Here is a 14657-nt window from a genome sequence, read left to right as displayed (position 1 = left end):
CAGAATCTTATATTAAAGCTTTGAGGGAAATTGTTGTCCCATATTAAACATGGCTGTTGCTGTCATGAGGATCCCATGTTAAGCCCTCGGCGGAAGTGCGTTAGTGAGTGGAGGAAGTGTGTTACGTAGTCTGGGTGGTTCCCAATTCTGGCCCGAGGGAACTTTATCCGGTTTGATGGTAAGTAGTTTTTAGAGCTGACCCTTTTACTTGACAAAAACACGCTATTATTTTAATTGGTGGCCATTCCACAGCAGGGTGTTTAAACACCTCAACCAACCTTGTATTCTCGTTATTCCCAGGGGCAGTGAGTGCAATATAGTTACATACAGATGTATGCATTGCGCCACCAGGGTATGTGGGGCTTCTCACCAGCCAACTAACAATATTCATCAACTTGTAAGAACCAGGGTACACCCCCATTTACACCAAACTTTCGCCCTTCCCTTTGAGAGAGGGTATCGTGAGAATGAGGTTACCAGACAGTTCCATTAGCATGAGGGGTTTCAAGAGCAGAATGAGGGTACCAGACAGTACCATTAGTATGAGGGGTTTCAAGAGCAGAATGAGGGTACCAGACCAGTGCCATAAACATGAGAGGGTACCAGTTACAGTTAGCCCAGGGCAGTGTTGTCCAGCTTTTGTTGATTTAACCCTCTCAGCCTATGAGCCTAAGCAGATGAAATGTTCCTGGCTGAGAATGCAGCTCATTTGGAGTGTGTGTGTCCACCAGCATTTTCTCTGTTGCTAAATTCTTTATAGATTTCCAGAATTCCAAGATGAACATTAGGGATTGCAGTTTGTGCATTGGGGTATTATTGTGCTGAGAAATGAAAGAGCCTACCCCAAAATGTAGAACACACAGGAAGTCAGTGTTACAGTAATAATAATCATGGCTTTAGCTAGAAAATGGGCCCTAGCCTAGATCATTATTACTACTCCGACAAACTTTACACTTGGCAATAGGCATTCAAGTTGGTAGCATTCTCCTGGCACAAAACATACACTCACCAGTTAGACTGTCAGATGGCGACAATCGATCAATGTAGAGTATGAAAGCAATTTTGTAGAACTCAATGCTTTGAATTTAAGAATATCTAAAAGAGCAAGTAATTGGTTGATATCTGGCTCAGACTGGACTTCCAGAAAAGTCAAATATTCACCCAGATTTCCTCTAACCTTGCCCACAGTGTGCCTCATCCCCCAACCAACCCACTGCTATGGGCCCCACTCTTTGGAAACGCATTGGTGTGCTTTATCTTGCAGAGTCAACATGATATGTAGCACTATAATGAGATTGTTCATTATTCATGTCTGCTCCAGTAGAGCTTTGCATACACACATATCCGTACCATCAAGAGCCAGCACCCCTGCATGTATGTGTATGGAGAGTGAGAGAAACCAGACTCTGTATAAAACCCCCACAAACATAAGCAGAACATACAGTCTTAATAAGGATACAGTCCTGGTTGAAATCAACATTGGTGGTCCAGCACTTTGTGGCATAGTAACATATATAGTAACATAGTATGTTAGGTTGAAAAAAGACACATGTCCTTCAAGTTCAACCTTTTAACTCTATTTCAACCTGCTTAACTGCTAGGTGATCCGGAGGACGGCGAAACATTCCATTTGAAGTCTCAGAGGGGGAAAAAATTCCTTCCTGACTCCAAAATGGCAATTGGATTGGTCCCTGGATCAACTTGTACTATGAACTAACTTCCATAAACCTGTATTCCCTCACTTGCTAAAAAGCCATCCAACCCCTTCTTAAAGCTATTTAATGTATCAGCCAGCATGACTCAGGGATAGAATTCCACAGCTTCAAAGCTCTCACTGTAAAAAAAAAAACCCTTCCGAATATTTATGCAAACCTCTTTTCTTCTAATCGGAATGGGTGACCTCACAACAGCTGGATAGACCCACTGGTAAATAAAGCACTAGAGAGATTATTATATGATCCCCTTATATATTTATACAAAGTTATCATATCACCCCTTAAGCACCTCTTCTCCAGCGTGAACATCCCTAATTTGGCAATTCTTTCATAATAGCTAAGATTTTCCATACCTTTTACCAGCTTAGTTGCCCTTCTCTGTACCCTCTCTAATTCAGTAATGTCCTGTTTGAGCACTGAAGACCAAAACTGTACGGCATATTCTAGATGGGGCCTTACAAGTGCTCTATAAAGTGGAAGAATGACCCCTTCCTGATGTAAATCAATGCCCCTTTTCATACAGCTCAAGACCTTAATTGCCCTTGATGCTACTGACTGGCATTGCTTGCTACAGCCAACTTTATCATCTACAAGGACTCCAAGGTCCTTTTGCATAATGGATTTGCCTAGTGCAGTACCATTAAGGGTATAAGTGGCTTGGATATTTTTACATCCCAGGTGCATGACTTTACATTTATCTACATTGGATCTCATTTGCCACTTAGCTGCCCAGTCCATGGTAAACTTTCTTGTTTACTGACCTTCCTGAGCAAGTCTCAGAAATGTAGGCTGGACGACTATTAAATTTAATAATATTCACCTCTCATGGTGTTCCTTTTATGCTTACAGGAAGAGATGTCAGGAGAGAGTGTGGTGAGTTCTGTGGTGAGTTCTGTGGTGCCTGCAGCTACAACCCGCACCACCTCATTCAAATGTGCCAGTACTAGCTCTAAGTATGTGAAATTGAATGTAGGTGGTGCCCTCTACTACACCACCATGCAGACTCTGACCAAACAAGACACCATGCTGAAAGCAATGTTCAGTGGCAGGATGGAGGTGCTTACAGACAGTGAAGGTAAGGCTCTGTATATTTCACTTTTTTTGTGCGTTATTTAAGCCTTGGTACAAATTATAGAGGCTGAAACGTGCCACTATGGTGTTGGAACATACCAGTAACAAGAAGGAGTGTGATCAGAAATAATTATGCTTGTTCCGGCCCTATCCCAGATGACCTTGTTTAGGCCATTATATTAGTAAAGCTGGCCATACACATACTTATATGTTTGTGTGATATCCTTGTACTAAGATATAGGTTGCTTCAGGGATTGAGCTGTTTTAAATATCTTATCTGTCAAGGCACCATATCTGCTTCTATATGGTGTATTGCCAGATGACGGAATGAAGAGGATCTCAGCTCCTATTCACTTCCTGCTGTTTTGATCATTCAAGCTGACTGCCCAAACAATAGGTACAATAGAAGGTGGCCAGATCATGTATGGTTTCTTGAATGCTATATATAAGTCCTCTGCCTTTGGGCTGATATAGTTGTATAGCCCTTGGGGTGACCTGGTGTATAGCTGTAATTATCTGTTACAGATACAGATGTACAATAAATTATTTAAGTTCCCACATATTTTTCTGTAACATGGGTACCATAAAAATAGTTTAATCCAAAGAAACATATTCTCTATTACCAGAGCAGTAGCCAGAAGGACACTGTATTTTGTGCATTTCAGCCATGTCTGCTGGGTGTGACCATATAGTTATTGTTCTTAACTTCCTTTGGCTTTGTTTTGTTTTCCTAAGGGACTGGGCAGTCACACCTTCCTTTCTGTGGCTGTGGTTTAAAATGTATCTGATTATTTACGTCCGCAATGTTTTATATAAATGAGCATTTATAATTAAAGTGGAAACTGAAATTGTAGCCGTTCAAGAGGGAATGAAGAGACCATTAAGAGTCAAAATATAAAAATTAAGGGGAACAAATTGTGTTCTCCTCTAGTTGCAGAGGGGAGCCACAATCTTTGCGAAGCCACTAAAATGTCTTTGGGCTACTAAACGTCATAAGTATTTAAAAGAAGGCATCATATGCAGGTGCTGTGACCAATACCAATTGATACGTTGTATTCTGCTGATTGATTGCAAACCCCTAACAGGCTTACATTCCACAGGTAGCATAGGGCAAGCAGAGAATGGCACACAAGCAGCATTGGGCAAGCAGCAAACTGCACACACAAGCAGCACTGGGCAAGCAGAGAATGGCACACACAAGCAGCACTGGGCAAGCAGAGAATGGCACACAAGCAGCATTGGGCAAGCAGCAAACTGCACACACAAGCAGCACTGGGCAAGCAGAGAATGGCACACAAGCAGCACTGAGTAAGAAGAGAATGGCACACCCAAGCAGCACTGGGCAAGCAGAGAATCGCACACACAAGCAGCACTGGGCAAACAGAGAATGGCACACAGGGGATATTATCATTCTAAAATGTGCTACATACAGTGACACAGTGCTGGTGCCCCATTAGCATTTTGAATAAGGTGTGAACAGGTGAACAATGTGGGCAGTTTCAGTCTGGGTCTCAGGTGTGAACAGTACAGGCTTTAGGGTGTGAATAATAGAGTTGTCAAGTGTGAACAATACAGGGGGATCACAGGTGTGAACAATACAGGGGATTAGAGTCTGAATTTGAGGTTTAAACAATGCAGGGGCCATTTAATCTCTGTAGTGATACCTTTTAAATTTTACATATGGTAAACAGACACAGTATGTGGGGGGCCACAGAAGGGGGAGTAGCGGGCCACCAGTTGGACAGCCCTGATGTAACTCATCCATAATTGGTTTGTTAGAGCAGATTGCATAGAGTGTGATATTGATTTAATGTCTTTTAAAATAGAATGTGCCCTAGATACAGTATCTATATATTTAATCTGGAGATCAAATAAATCATGACTTGATTTTGCTATTTTTCACCTATGCAGGTTGGATTTTGATCGACCGCTGTGGAAAGCACTTTGGGACTTTATTAAATTACTTGCGAGATGGAGCTGTACCACTGCCAGAAACCCGTAGAGAGATAGAAGAACTTCTGGCAGAAGCAAAGTATTATCTTGTGCAGGGACTTGCAGATGAATGTCAGGCTTCTTTGCAGGTAGGGCTCTCAGTGCTATGTAAGTAATACTGTAAGGGCTATGCACATGCCATTTGAACACCAATTGCTTTAATTGAAATCTTGAATGGGATGTTAACTCTCAATAATAACATTGCTGTCTACAGGTTTGGGGCTTTTTATAATGTTTGTATGTCTGCTTGTTGATGTTACTAGTCAACCTGGCCCTAATGTCTGTCCAGTGGCCTCAGATTCCTATACCCACCTATATTGAGATATACTTGATATTGGGATGAAGAGTTAATCAGTACTTTGTAGCACAAAACAGTTAGACCACTTTAAAGATGTTAAAGGGTCTGTAACAGTATCTCATTGTTCATTCTCCTTACATACGCCCAACAAAAAATTACAGAGGGGGATTGTGGGGAAATTAAAAGGGCATTGGTTAGATGTTGAATTGAATAAGAACACTGACACTAAATGATTAGGTCGCCCATAACAGTATTTATTGAAGCTGGCCTTAATTCAGATATTGTCATGTGAAAAGTACTAGTATTTCTGAAAATATACTTACCATGATTTCTGTCCTGCAGAATAAAGATGTCTATGAGCCTTTCTGCAAAGTTCCAGTCATCACTTCCTCAAAAGAAGAACAAAAGCTTATTGCCACATCAAACAAGGTAAGAAGTATAAGAGGCTATGACATTTATTTAGACTGGAAGATGGAGTACAAATTAATTTAAAGTGGGAGTTTGCCATAAAAAGGTTTATTTTTCTTTCTTTGCATAATGAAAGGAAATGTAATTCTAAGCAACCTAACAATTTATATTTAAAAAAAAATGTGGTTTAAAAGTTATGAAAGTTTGAAAGTAGGTTGTTGAAATCCAGATGTTTGGCCCATTGATGTACCTTTTTATGATAGGGACATACAGTAGGTCCCTATATTGATCCAATTAGATCAGGTCAGTTTGGTGAATTGGGCAAAGAACGACTCACCAAACAGGGGAATATGTTTCTGTATGGCTTTTCTCTGGCTTCCAAATGGTCTTAATATTACCTTGAGGTGCCAGGCTTGTTGTAAAGTAAAGACATGGTGAATGACTTGAACAATTCGCATAGAAATCGGTATGTAGTTAATGATTTTGAGTTACAAAAGGGAACGTACTAGTTATTAGAAGAATGATCCAGAAGTTAATAACCTCAAAGTAGAACACTAATACAGAGGCTATGATTAATATAGAATCATTCTGTAGAAACAATAGGTCTGAACATGCACTCTAAAGGTGTAAATGCATAATCTCCTGATCTGTTTGCTGGAGTTGCTTTAAGAAGCAGTGGTGGGCTCCATGTTACTAGAACACAAGATAGGAAACTTAGTTAAAGGGGAGCTGTTGTGAAAATGAAAATTGAATATCCGCTTTATCATATGGAAATAATACTATGTAAACAGTCAGTTTTGAACCTTTTCTAAAATAATGAAGTTACACCTGCTCCCTCTATCCCACTGTCTAGTATCTTTGCCTGCAGCTTTGTGTTGGAGCTGATTTTTCTGAAAGACTGTGAGCTCTAATGCATCATTTACACAAAGAAAGTACACAGCAATTATTTGTTTGTGCTACCGTCTATCTAAGATCTGATTGCAATCTGGCATAAAGAGAGACAGATTGCTTAGAGATAAGATACTGAAGATTAACTTGATTGTCTCCAAATAATTTTTTAATTGATTATATATTTCCATAAGATCAAACATCCGTTGTTTTAATTTTCACAACCATTCCCCGTTAACAGACTACTACTGTAAATTACAAGGTAGGCAGATCAATAGTGGTCAGCACAAGCTATGTCATTCAATTTTATCTGTAGTTCCATTCAGCAAAAGCTGTTCATACTTGCTCAGTCCTAGAGTTTCTCTTGTTTCAATACACAATTGATCCTGTGTTCCATGTACAGCGGTTGTATAACCACTGTATTCCCATGTTAACTACTTCACTGAAAATCTTACGAGGCACATTAACAGCAGACATTTTTAATGGTACTCCTGTGAAAATAGGGATACTGTTTATTTGCAGTTTCTTTAGCATGTATACTTCCATATCTGTAAAGTCTGTCATCAAAGAAATGAATGACCTTACCTTTTATTTTGCATGTGCTTCTGCAGCCAGCAGTGAAACTCCTCTACAACAGAAGCAATAACAAGTATTCCTACACCAGGTACACTTTTAAAGATCCATTGTTTCTGTGGAGCAAATGTTCTTTGTTTAATAGCATTGTGTGTATATTCATAGAATACCACTACATTTGTAGAACTTAGAATCGTTACATAAACTGATGTGTTGTGTGATCATGGACATTGTCTCCCTTAGTAAAGCCCAAATCAAACTAGTGCAAGGAGAAGAATACATTGCATAATATTTGCAGTATAGCTTTGCTTTGCTGATAAATTGTTTACATTTTTGTGTTCAACAGGGACACACAAACTTGCAAGAAACGTGTTGATAGCTGGTTTGGCACTATTAGTCAAGTTGAACCAGAACAGATTTGTAGCAAATTCCTAACACCAGAACTGCTGCAAGAGAAGTTTATTCAGTTTATGTGCCCTTTCACGTAAAGGAAAACTATACCCCTTAAACAGTGTAGGTCTCTATAAAAAGATATTGCATAAAAGAGCTCATATGTAAAACCCTGCTTCATGTTAATAAACCATTTTCATAATAATATACTTTTTAGTAGTATGTGCCATTGGGTAATCATAAATAGAAAATTGCCATTTTAAAAAATAAGGGCCGCTTCCTGGGATCATATGATTCACGGTGCACACAAACAAAGCTGACAAACTATACTTGTTAGGTCACATGAGCCAATTAACAGACAGAGTTCTGTCTTTTGCTTCCCTACTTCTTCCTGTTACAGTTAGAGTTGAAGTATTTCTGGTCAGGTGATCTCTGAGGCAGCACACAGACCATCACGAAATGGTGGTTCAAGGCAAGAGATGTAAAAGGGCAATATTTACTTAAATATATATTCCAGTTTGGTAAGATTCTTCAATATGCCACTTAAAGGACAAGGAAAGTCTAAAATAGAATAAGGCTAGAAATGCTGTATTATGTATACTAAACATAAGCATGAACTTACTGCACCACAAGCCTAATCAAACAAATGATTTATGCTTTCAAAGTTGGCTACAGGGGGTCACCATCTTATAACTTTGTTAAACATCTTTGCAAGACTAAGACTAAGTGCACATGCTCAGTGTGGTCTGGGCTGCTTAGGGATCCTCATAAACAAAGCTGCTTGAGTTCTGCATGGCTGGGAAGTAAGGCTGGAGCTCCCCCTGCTGTTCATAAGTATGATTGTTTCTCTACTCAGCAATTAGGTCCGTCTGACAATTCCTATCCACAGCAGTAAATGAAGGGAGAATTTCACTGCATACAGTCAGGTTTCTTATAAAAACGGTACACATTTTTTAATTAAAGTATGTTGGAGATAGGTTTCTTTTTCATAAAAGAAATTAAAAATGTGATTTTATTTTTATGCCTTTCCTTGTCCTTTAATTTGATATAAACTATCTGTTTCTCAAGTATTTATTTTGGGGGTATAGTTTTCCTTTACAAAGTTATGGGATTGTGTTGGATGATCAGTGTCAGAGATGATAATATGCTGGTATAGATTATACAGGTATGATAGATCCATTATCCGAAAACCTGTTATCCAGAAAGCTCTGAATTACGGAATGCCACATAGACTCCATTTTATCGAAACAATCAAAAATTTTTAAATTATTTACCTTTTTCTCTATAATAATAAAACAGTAGCTTTTACTTGATCAAAACTACAATATAATTAGTCCTTATTAGAAGTAAAAACAGCCTATTGGGTTTATTTAATGTTTAAATGATTTTCTAGTAGACTTGAGCCAGTGGTTACCTTTGTGAAATTAAAAACATTAGTTTGGATGTCCATAAAAATTGAATATATGCAGTGTCTTTGCATCTTCCCAATGTGTTATTGTTTCCAGTGTTGCTTTCCAGTGTACATCTGTTTAACCACAATCACAAATAACCATTGTGCTGGCAGGGATATACAAAGGCACTATCTAATTACTGTGTTTTTCAGTAACTCTGATGATAATATGCTGAAGAACATCGAGCTGTTTGACAAGCTGTCCCTAAGGTTTAATGGACGTGTCTTATTCATAAAGGATGTCATTGGAGATGAGATCTGCTGCTGGTCCTTCTATGGCCAGGGACGCAAAATTGCAGAGGTTTGCTGCACCTCCATTGTGTATGCTACAGAAAAGAAACAAACAAAGGTAGGTGGCCAGCATTCCAGAGCACAGAAAATAAAAACTTTAAAGTGCAATGTGCATCGATCAAAATAATATTAAAAAACTACGCGTTGTAAATTGAGTATACTGCATATAAAAAGCAACAGTTATATTAGGCTCAATTTTAAAGGAGAACATAAGTTTAATTAAGAAGTAGCTAGAAATGTTGTACATTATGTATTGAGCTTCTGTACCAGCCCAAGGCAACCACATCTTTAGCAGGAAAGATATGTGTCTTCAAAGATGCCCCTGTAGCTCCCCACCTTCTTTTCTGCTGATTCACTGCACATGCTCTGTGCTGCTGTCACTTACTGAGCTTAGGGACCGGCTCACAATATACAGTACATATAGAATAGAAATGTCACAATATAAGGCTGATTAGGAATTAATACAAATAATTACTACATGGCAGCACAGAAACCAGTACAATTAGCATCAGAATTTTATTATGAGCCTGGTAGCATCAGCTTATATTACAGGGCAACCTCATTTTCTGCTTGATAATTTGCGACTTCGCCTAAGCTTAGCTTCTCAACAGCTGCTCAGAGCCCACTGAGCATGTGAGTGTCGCAGACACTTTCCAAGATGGTGACCCCCTGTGACAAGTTTGAAGTCCTGGATCATTGCTGTTATTGACAAGCTGAAACTTTAGGCTGGTGCAATAAGTTCATTCTATAAAATATGGCATTTTTAGCCATATTCATTTTTAGAGTTTAGTTCCCTTTTAATAGACTAACTAACTAAAAGCCATTTTTGCGTTTTGAGTTTACGGCTATAGAGTGGTTTGCTTTCAGTCCAGTATAGCAATTCTATGGTCATCATTTATTTATATAGCCTATAACAGCTGGGTTTACACCTCTTGCACTTGTGGTCACTGCATGGGTGTTATTGCTGGCGTAGAATCTGAATATAGAATATACACAAAGTTATTATTTATTTAATAGCTCAAGAATATGTCCTGTTTCTCTTTATGCCTTTTGTTGTCTCACAGGTGGAGTTTCCTGAAGCACGAATATATGAAGAGACATTAAACATTCTACTATATGAGGCTCAGGATGGGCGAGGGCCAGATAATGCTCTTCTTGAGGCTACAGGTGGGGCTGCTGGACGTTCACATCACCTTGATGATGATGATGAGCGTGAGCGCATTGAACGAGTTAGACGGATCCACGTCAAGAGACCAGACGACAGAGCTCATCTTCACCAATAAGACCTTTTATACTTTCCTTCTTTTGTGACCGTCCAGAACTGACCTCTACCTCCTCAAACGTAGCCTTGCTCACATAGGAGAAGGCATTTCATACCAACAGAAGGGGAAGGGTTTTTTATACGCACACTTGTGCTTTCAATTCCAGCATCAGCCACTTATCACTTTGTCATATCACTTTAAGGGACAACATAATATATTTGTATTTTATTCCCTTATGGACCTTTGCTTTCCTCAGGCTCTCTAGACTGGCATGGAATTGTCACAGAGGCTCTGGTCTTTTAACAATGTTTAGTTTGATATTCTGTGATGTATTGCCTATATGCTGCGCTGTGGCAGAAGCTGTGACCTTTCGGTATGTATTTCCCAATATGTATGGAGAATATCGACAAACCAATGAAGTTACCGGATACTTTCATAGCTCCACCAAACTCCAGATGCCTTACAAGTTCATTTATAGCAAAACATTGTCCTCCAGAGTACAATACCAAATTTCCCAAACAGTGTTATTGAAATGCGCCTTCGTGGCAGTTTTAAATAATAATAAATAACCCATCTATTGCTAGAAAGGGCCGTGGTCTTTGTAAGCTAGAAAGGGGTTTTTTTTTTTTTTTTTTTTTTACTTAACTTTAGTCTGGGAATAAGCTTTTTTTTTTACCCGGAGAAACACAATGCACCTTTTTTGAGTTTGTTTTTATGTCAGGATTATTATTATATATATTTCTTGGGTTTTTATGAATCTGCAGTCCCTTTCGTGTAAAAAAAAAAAAAAAAAATTAAACCATAACTTATACTGTTTTCTCCAATAAACACAAACCTGGACTTAATCTTTCTTTCTGCCATCAAATCTTCCGTGTTTGATAATTCATCTACTTTTTTTCAAAACTGACACAAACCAATATAAAACTGGTTCCTGGCCAATAAGGAGTAAACATTTGTATGTAAAGGAATCCCAGCAGAGACGTTTTGAAAAAGAAGGGTATCTGTTGAGGTTTAATGGGGTTGTTTACCTTTAAATTGACTTTTAAGAATGATATAGATTGATATTCTTAGACAATTTGCAATTGTTTTTTATTTGTGGTTTTTAGTTATTCAGCAGCTCCTTATTGCAATTTCAGCTTGGGTCCAAATTACTCTAGCAACATGCATTTTTTTTTTTTCTTAAACTTGTTTTTTTTTAAACAAAGTTATACATAACATTTTTGTAGTTACGACAGAGTAGTAAAAAATGTTGTAGCGTAATGTTTACATTATGTATCCAATATGCATTATCATAAACATGCATTTATTTGAATAAGAGACCGGAATATGAATAGGAGAGGCCTGAATAGCTGAATAGAAAGATGAGTAATAAAAATAGCATTTGTTTTAGATAGTGACCCCTTTTGAAAGTTGGAAAGAAGAAGAAGCCAAATAATTAAAAAACTAGAGAAAATAAAGGCCAATTGAAAGAATTAGCCATTCTATAACCTATTAAAAGTCTGTTTGCAGTGGACTGGAAATAAGAACTGAGAAAACTTAAAAATGAGGTTTGACTGCATGTAAAATCGGGAGGGGGTTTGGTAAAAATGGCGTGAGCTAGAAAAAAAAGGTAAAATGCAGGAAAAGTTGCCTTGACAAGGAAAAAGAGGAGTTTTTAAGGAAAATTTCTAAATTCTGACATAAAATGCAAGAAAACATCCTGGAAATGCTCCCATTAAAACCTGAAGGGACTGTAAATGAAAACCTAAAATCGGGGGTGCATAAAATTCGGGTTTTGACTGTTTATACCTTGTGGCATAATGGCAGAGGCTTGGGAGAAAAGTGGTCAGTGGTAAAGTCTTGGAATTGGTTTGGTTCCTGTGCAGCAAGTTTTTATCTTACGGAAGTCGCATCATTATAAGCACCCCAGATGTGAATATTAGTTCAGCTTTCTAAATGTGCTCTTTAGCTACAGGTGTGGGACCTTTTATCCAGAATACTTGGGCCCTGGGGTTTTCTGGATAATGGATCATTCCGTAATTTGGATCTTCTTTACAAAGGTGTGCTTTAGTAATCCTTCATACTTTGTGACTGGAAAGTTCTCTGTACAATGCTACCTATATACTGTTTGGGCAGATTTACTTTATTGCTGGTAATATTTCAGGGTGACACAGTAACCCTTTAAGATTTTTGAAAGCCAAAAGTTAACCTTTGCAACTGATTGCTGCAGGTTGCTCCTAGTACAACTTTAGGGGCATCTTAGATAAATAGTAAGCACCACGAGTAGCTCTTAAAAGGCAAATATACTCGCCAACTCAGTCTTTTAGGAAGTTCCATACCAAATGCTGTGGTTTGTCCATTAGAGCAGGCCCTCTGGTTAGTGCAGGGAAGCACTAGGTGTAGACTCGATTGCTCGTAGATCTATAATCTGGAAGTGGTCATGATGAGTGTAATGCAATCTCAGGCCACTAGGTGACAGTAGAAAGCTTGTACAAACATTAAAATTAATATTGGAGCACCAGAATTTGTTTATTTTTATGTGTTTGGAATTGTTGATGTGAATAATTTGCATGCAGAAACTCCCACAGGCTGTCATTGCATTCTGCTCCATATATTCACTGGTACACCCGAGTTGTTAATATTGGACTGTGTGGGACACAGGAACTTCAGGGTGTCGGCATAAATGTTTGCCAGTGATGGGGACTGGGGATGCCTGTGTCATTTTAGGGTTGTGTGTGGTGCAACAGAAACTGGGTTTGTCTGTTACAAGAAACATGAGATATTAAGGGTATCCTGAATGATGCCAATGGATCAGGCCCTGTTGCACTGTAAACTGCAAAGCAATCATGCAGTACTGTGTATACTTACTGATAGCAGAAACTTTAGTCTAGACCAGGAGTGTCCATACTTTACTACTTTTAGTGATGTTGTCCCATTATGAGCCACATCCATAATATCATTGTTCGCATTCTGTTCCGTGGAAAATATTACTTAAATATTACATTGATTTATAAGAGAATTAATATTACTATACTTAAAAAACAACCATTTCTTATCTAACCTTTACAGAATAAATATCTGAATGAAAAGCATGAATAGGAGGGTGATTTAGACAAGCTGTTTGTTGACAGTGTTTTTAGATCTACTGATCACCAGCTAAAGGTCTACTGGTAGACACAACATGTTTCAAGTCATTGCTTCCTCAATGAGCATAGTTCTGATGAGCGACTACCTCTTTAAAGGGGTGGAAGTAAACTTTTAGAATGTTATAGAAATTTTAAGTTTTCAAATTAAGTTGGTCTTCATTATTTATTTTCTATAGTTATTTTTTTTTTTTTATCATTTGCCTTTTCAGCTTTCAAATGGAGGTCACTAACCCGTCTAATAAACCAATGCTCTGAAAAGCTACACATTTATTGTTATTGTTACTTTTTATTACACCGCTTTCTATTCAGTCCCTCTCCTATTCATATTCCAGTCTCTTATTCAAATCAATGCATGGTTGCTAGGGTAATTTGGACTCTAGCAACCAGACTGGTGAAACTGGAGAGCTGCTGAATAAAAATCTAAAAAATTTAAAAACCACAAATAAAAAATGAAAACCAATCACAAATTGTCTCAGGTTTATGACCTATGAATTAGAATGAAGCAGGGATACATCTAGGGGGTTATTTATCAAAGGTTGAAAAATAATTTTTTTTTACTGAAACTACCCTCGAAAACTTGATTTAAAAAAACTTGAATTTATCAAGATTTAATTTGCCCCAAGCTGCAAAAAGCTTAAATCCTAAAAAACTCTAGCTAAAACCTGTCAAGGTCATGTAGACGTAAATGGCAGAGGTCCCTTGAACCATTTGAAGATGTTTTTTTCTTTTGTGATTTTTTGGGTTTTTCTTTGGTGATTTAAACTCGGAAACTCTTATCAGTTCTAGCTATTCGAGGTTTTTTTCACAGATTGCATTAATTCGAGTTTTTACATTCAAGTTTTTTCATAAATAAGCAAACATTCTAGTTTATTCTAGGTAGAAAAGATCTCACTGGCAATCTGTAAGTTCTGGCAAATGCCAGATGGGCTGTGTAAAATTCAATAGAAAGTCACTGGGGCTCATTTATAAACATTGGGCAAAATTGCCCTTGGGCGGTAACCTATAGCAACCAATCAGTGCAAATTTGCCCTGTGTTTATAAATAACCCCCACTATTTAATAGGCTGGTGGGGGCTGTTTGGGCCTTATTGTACTTGGAATGCCGGAGCCTATTTAAACTCTCAGTCCAGACCTGATCCCCCTAATGTTATTCATTATTAAACACCACAAAAAGTAAATTACATTAAGTATAAAA

At 38.1% G+C, this 14657-nt stretch overlaps 1 protein-coding gene across 1 annotated transcript; it reads left to right on the top strand.

The window, feature by feature from the left end:
- The first annotated feature begins 60 nt into the window (after positions 1 to 60).
- kctd10.L (potassium channel tetramerization domain containing 10 L homeolog) lies at positions 61 to 11183 on the top strand. The gene is given in 8 exon segments (XM_041566022.1): positions 61 to 102; positions 104 to 178; positions 2565 to 2790; positions 4698 to 4867; positions 5419 to 5505; positions 6984 to 7036; positions 8939 to 9134; positions 10141 to 11183. Coding segments are annotated over 8 exon segments (1053 nt in total). The 5' UTR covers positions 61 to 75; the 3' UTR covers positions 10360 to 11183.
- Positions 11184 to 14657: the final 3474 nt, after the last annotated feature.

Source organism: Xenopus laevis, chromosome 1L (assembly GCF_017654675.1).
Source record: "Xenopus laevis strain J_2021 chromosome 1L, Xenopus_laevis_v10.1, whole genome shotgun sequence".
Classification (NCBI taxonomy): Eukaryota; Metazoa; Chordata; class Amphibia; order Anura; family Pipidae; genus Xenopus; species Xenopus laevis.
Note: the sequence above shows the minus strand (reverse complement) of the source record. Positions and strands in the feature narration are given on the sequence as shown.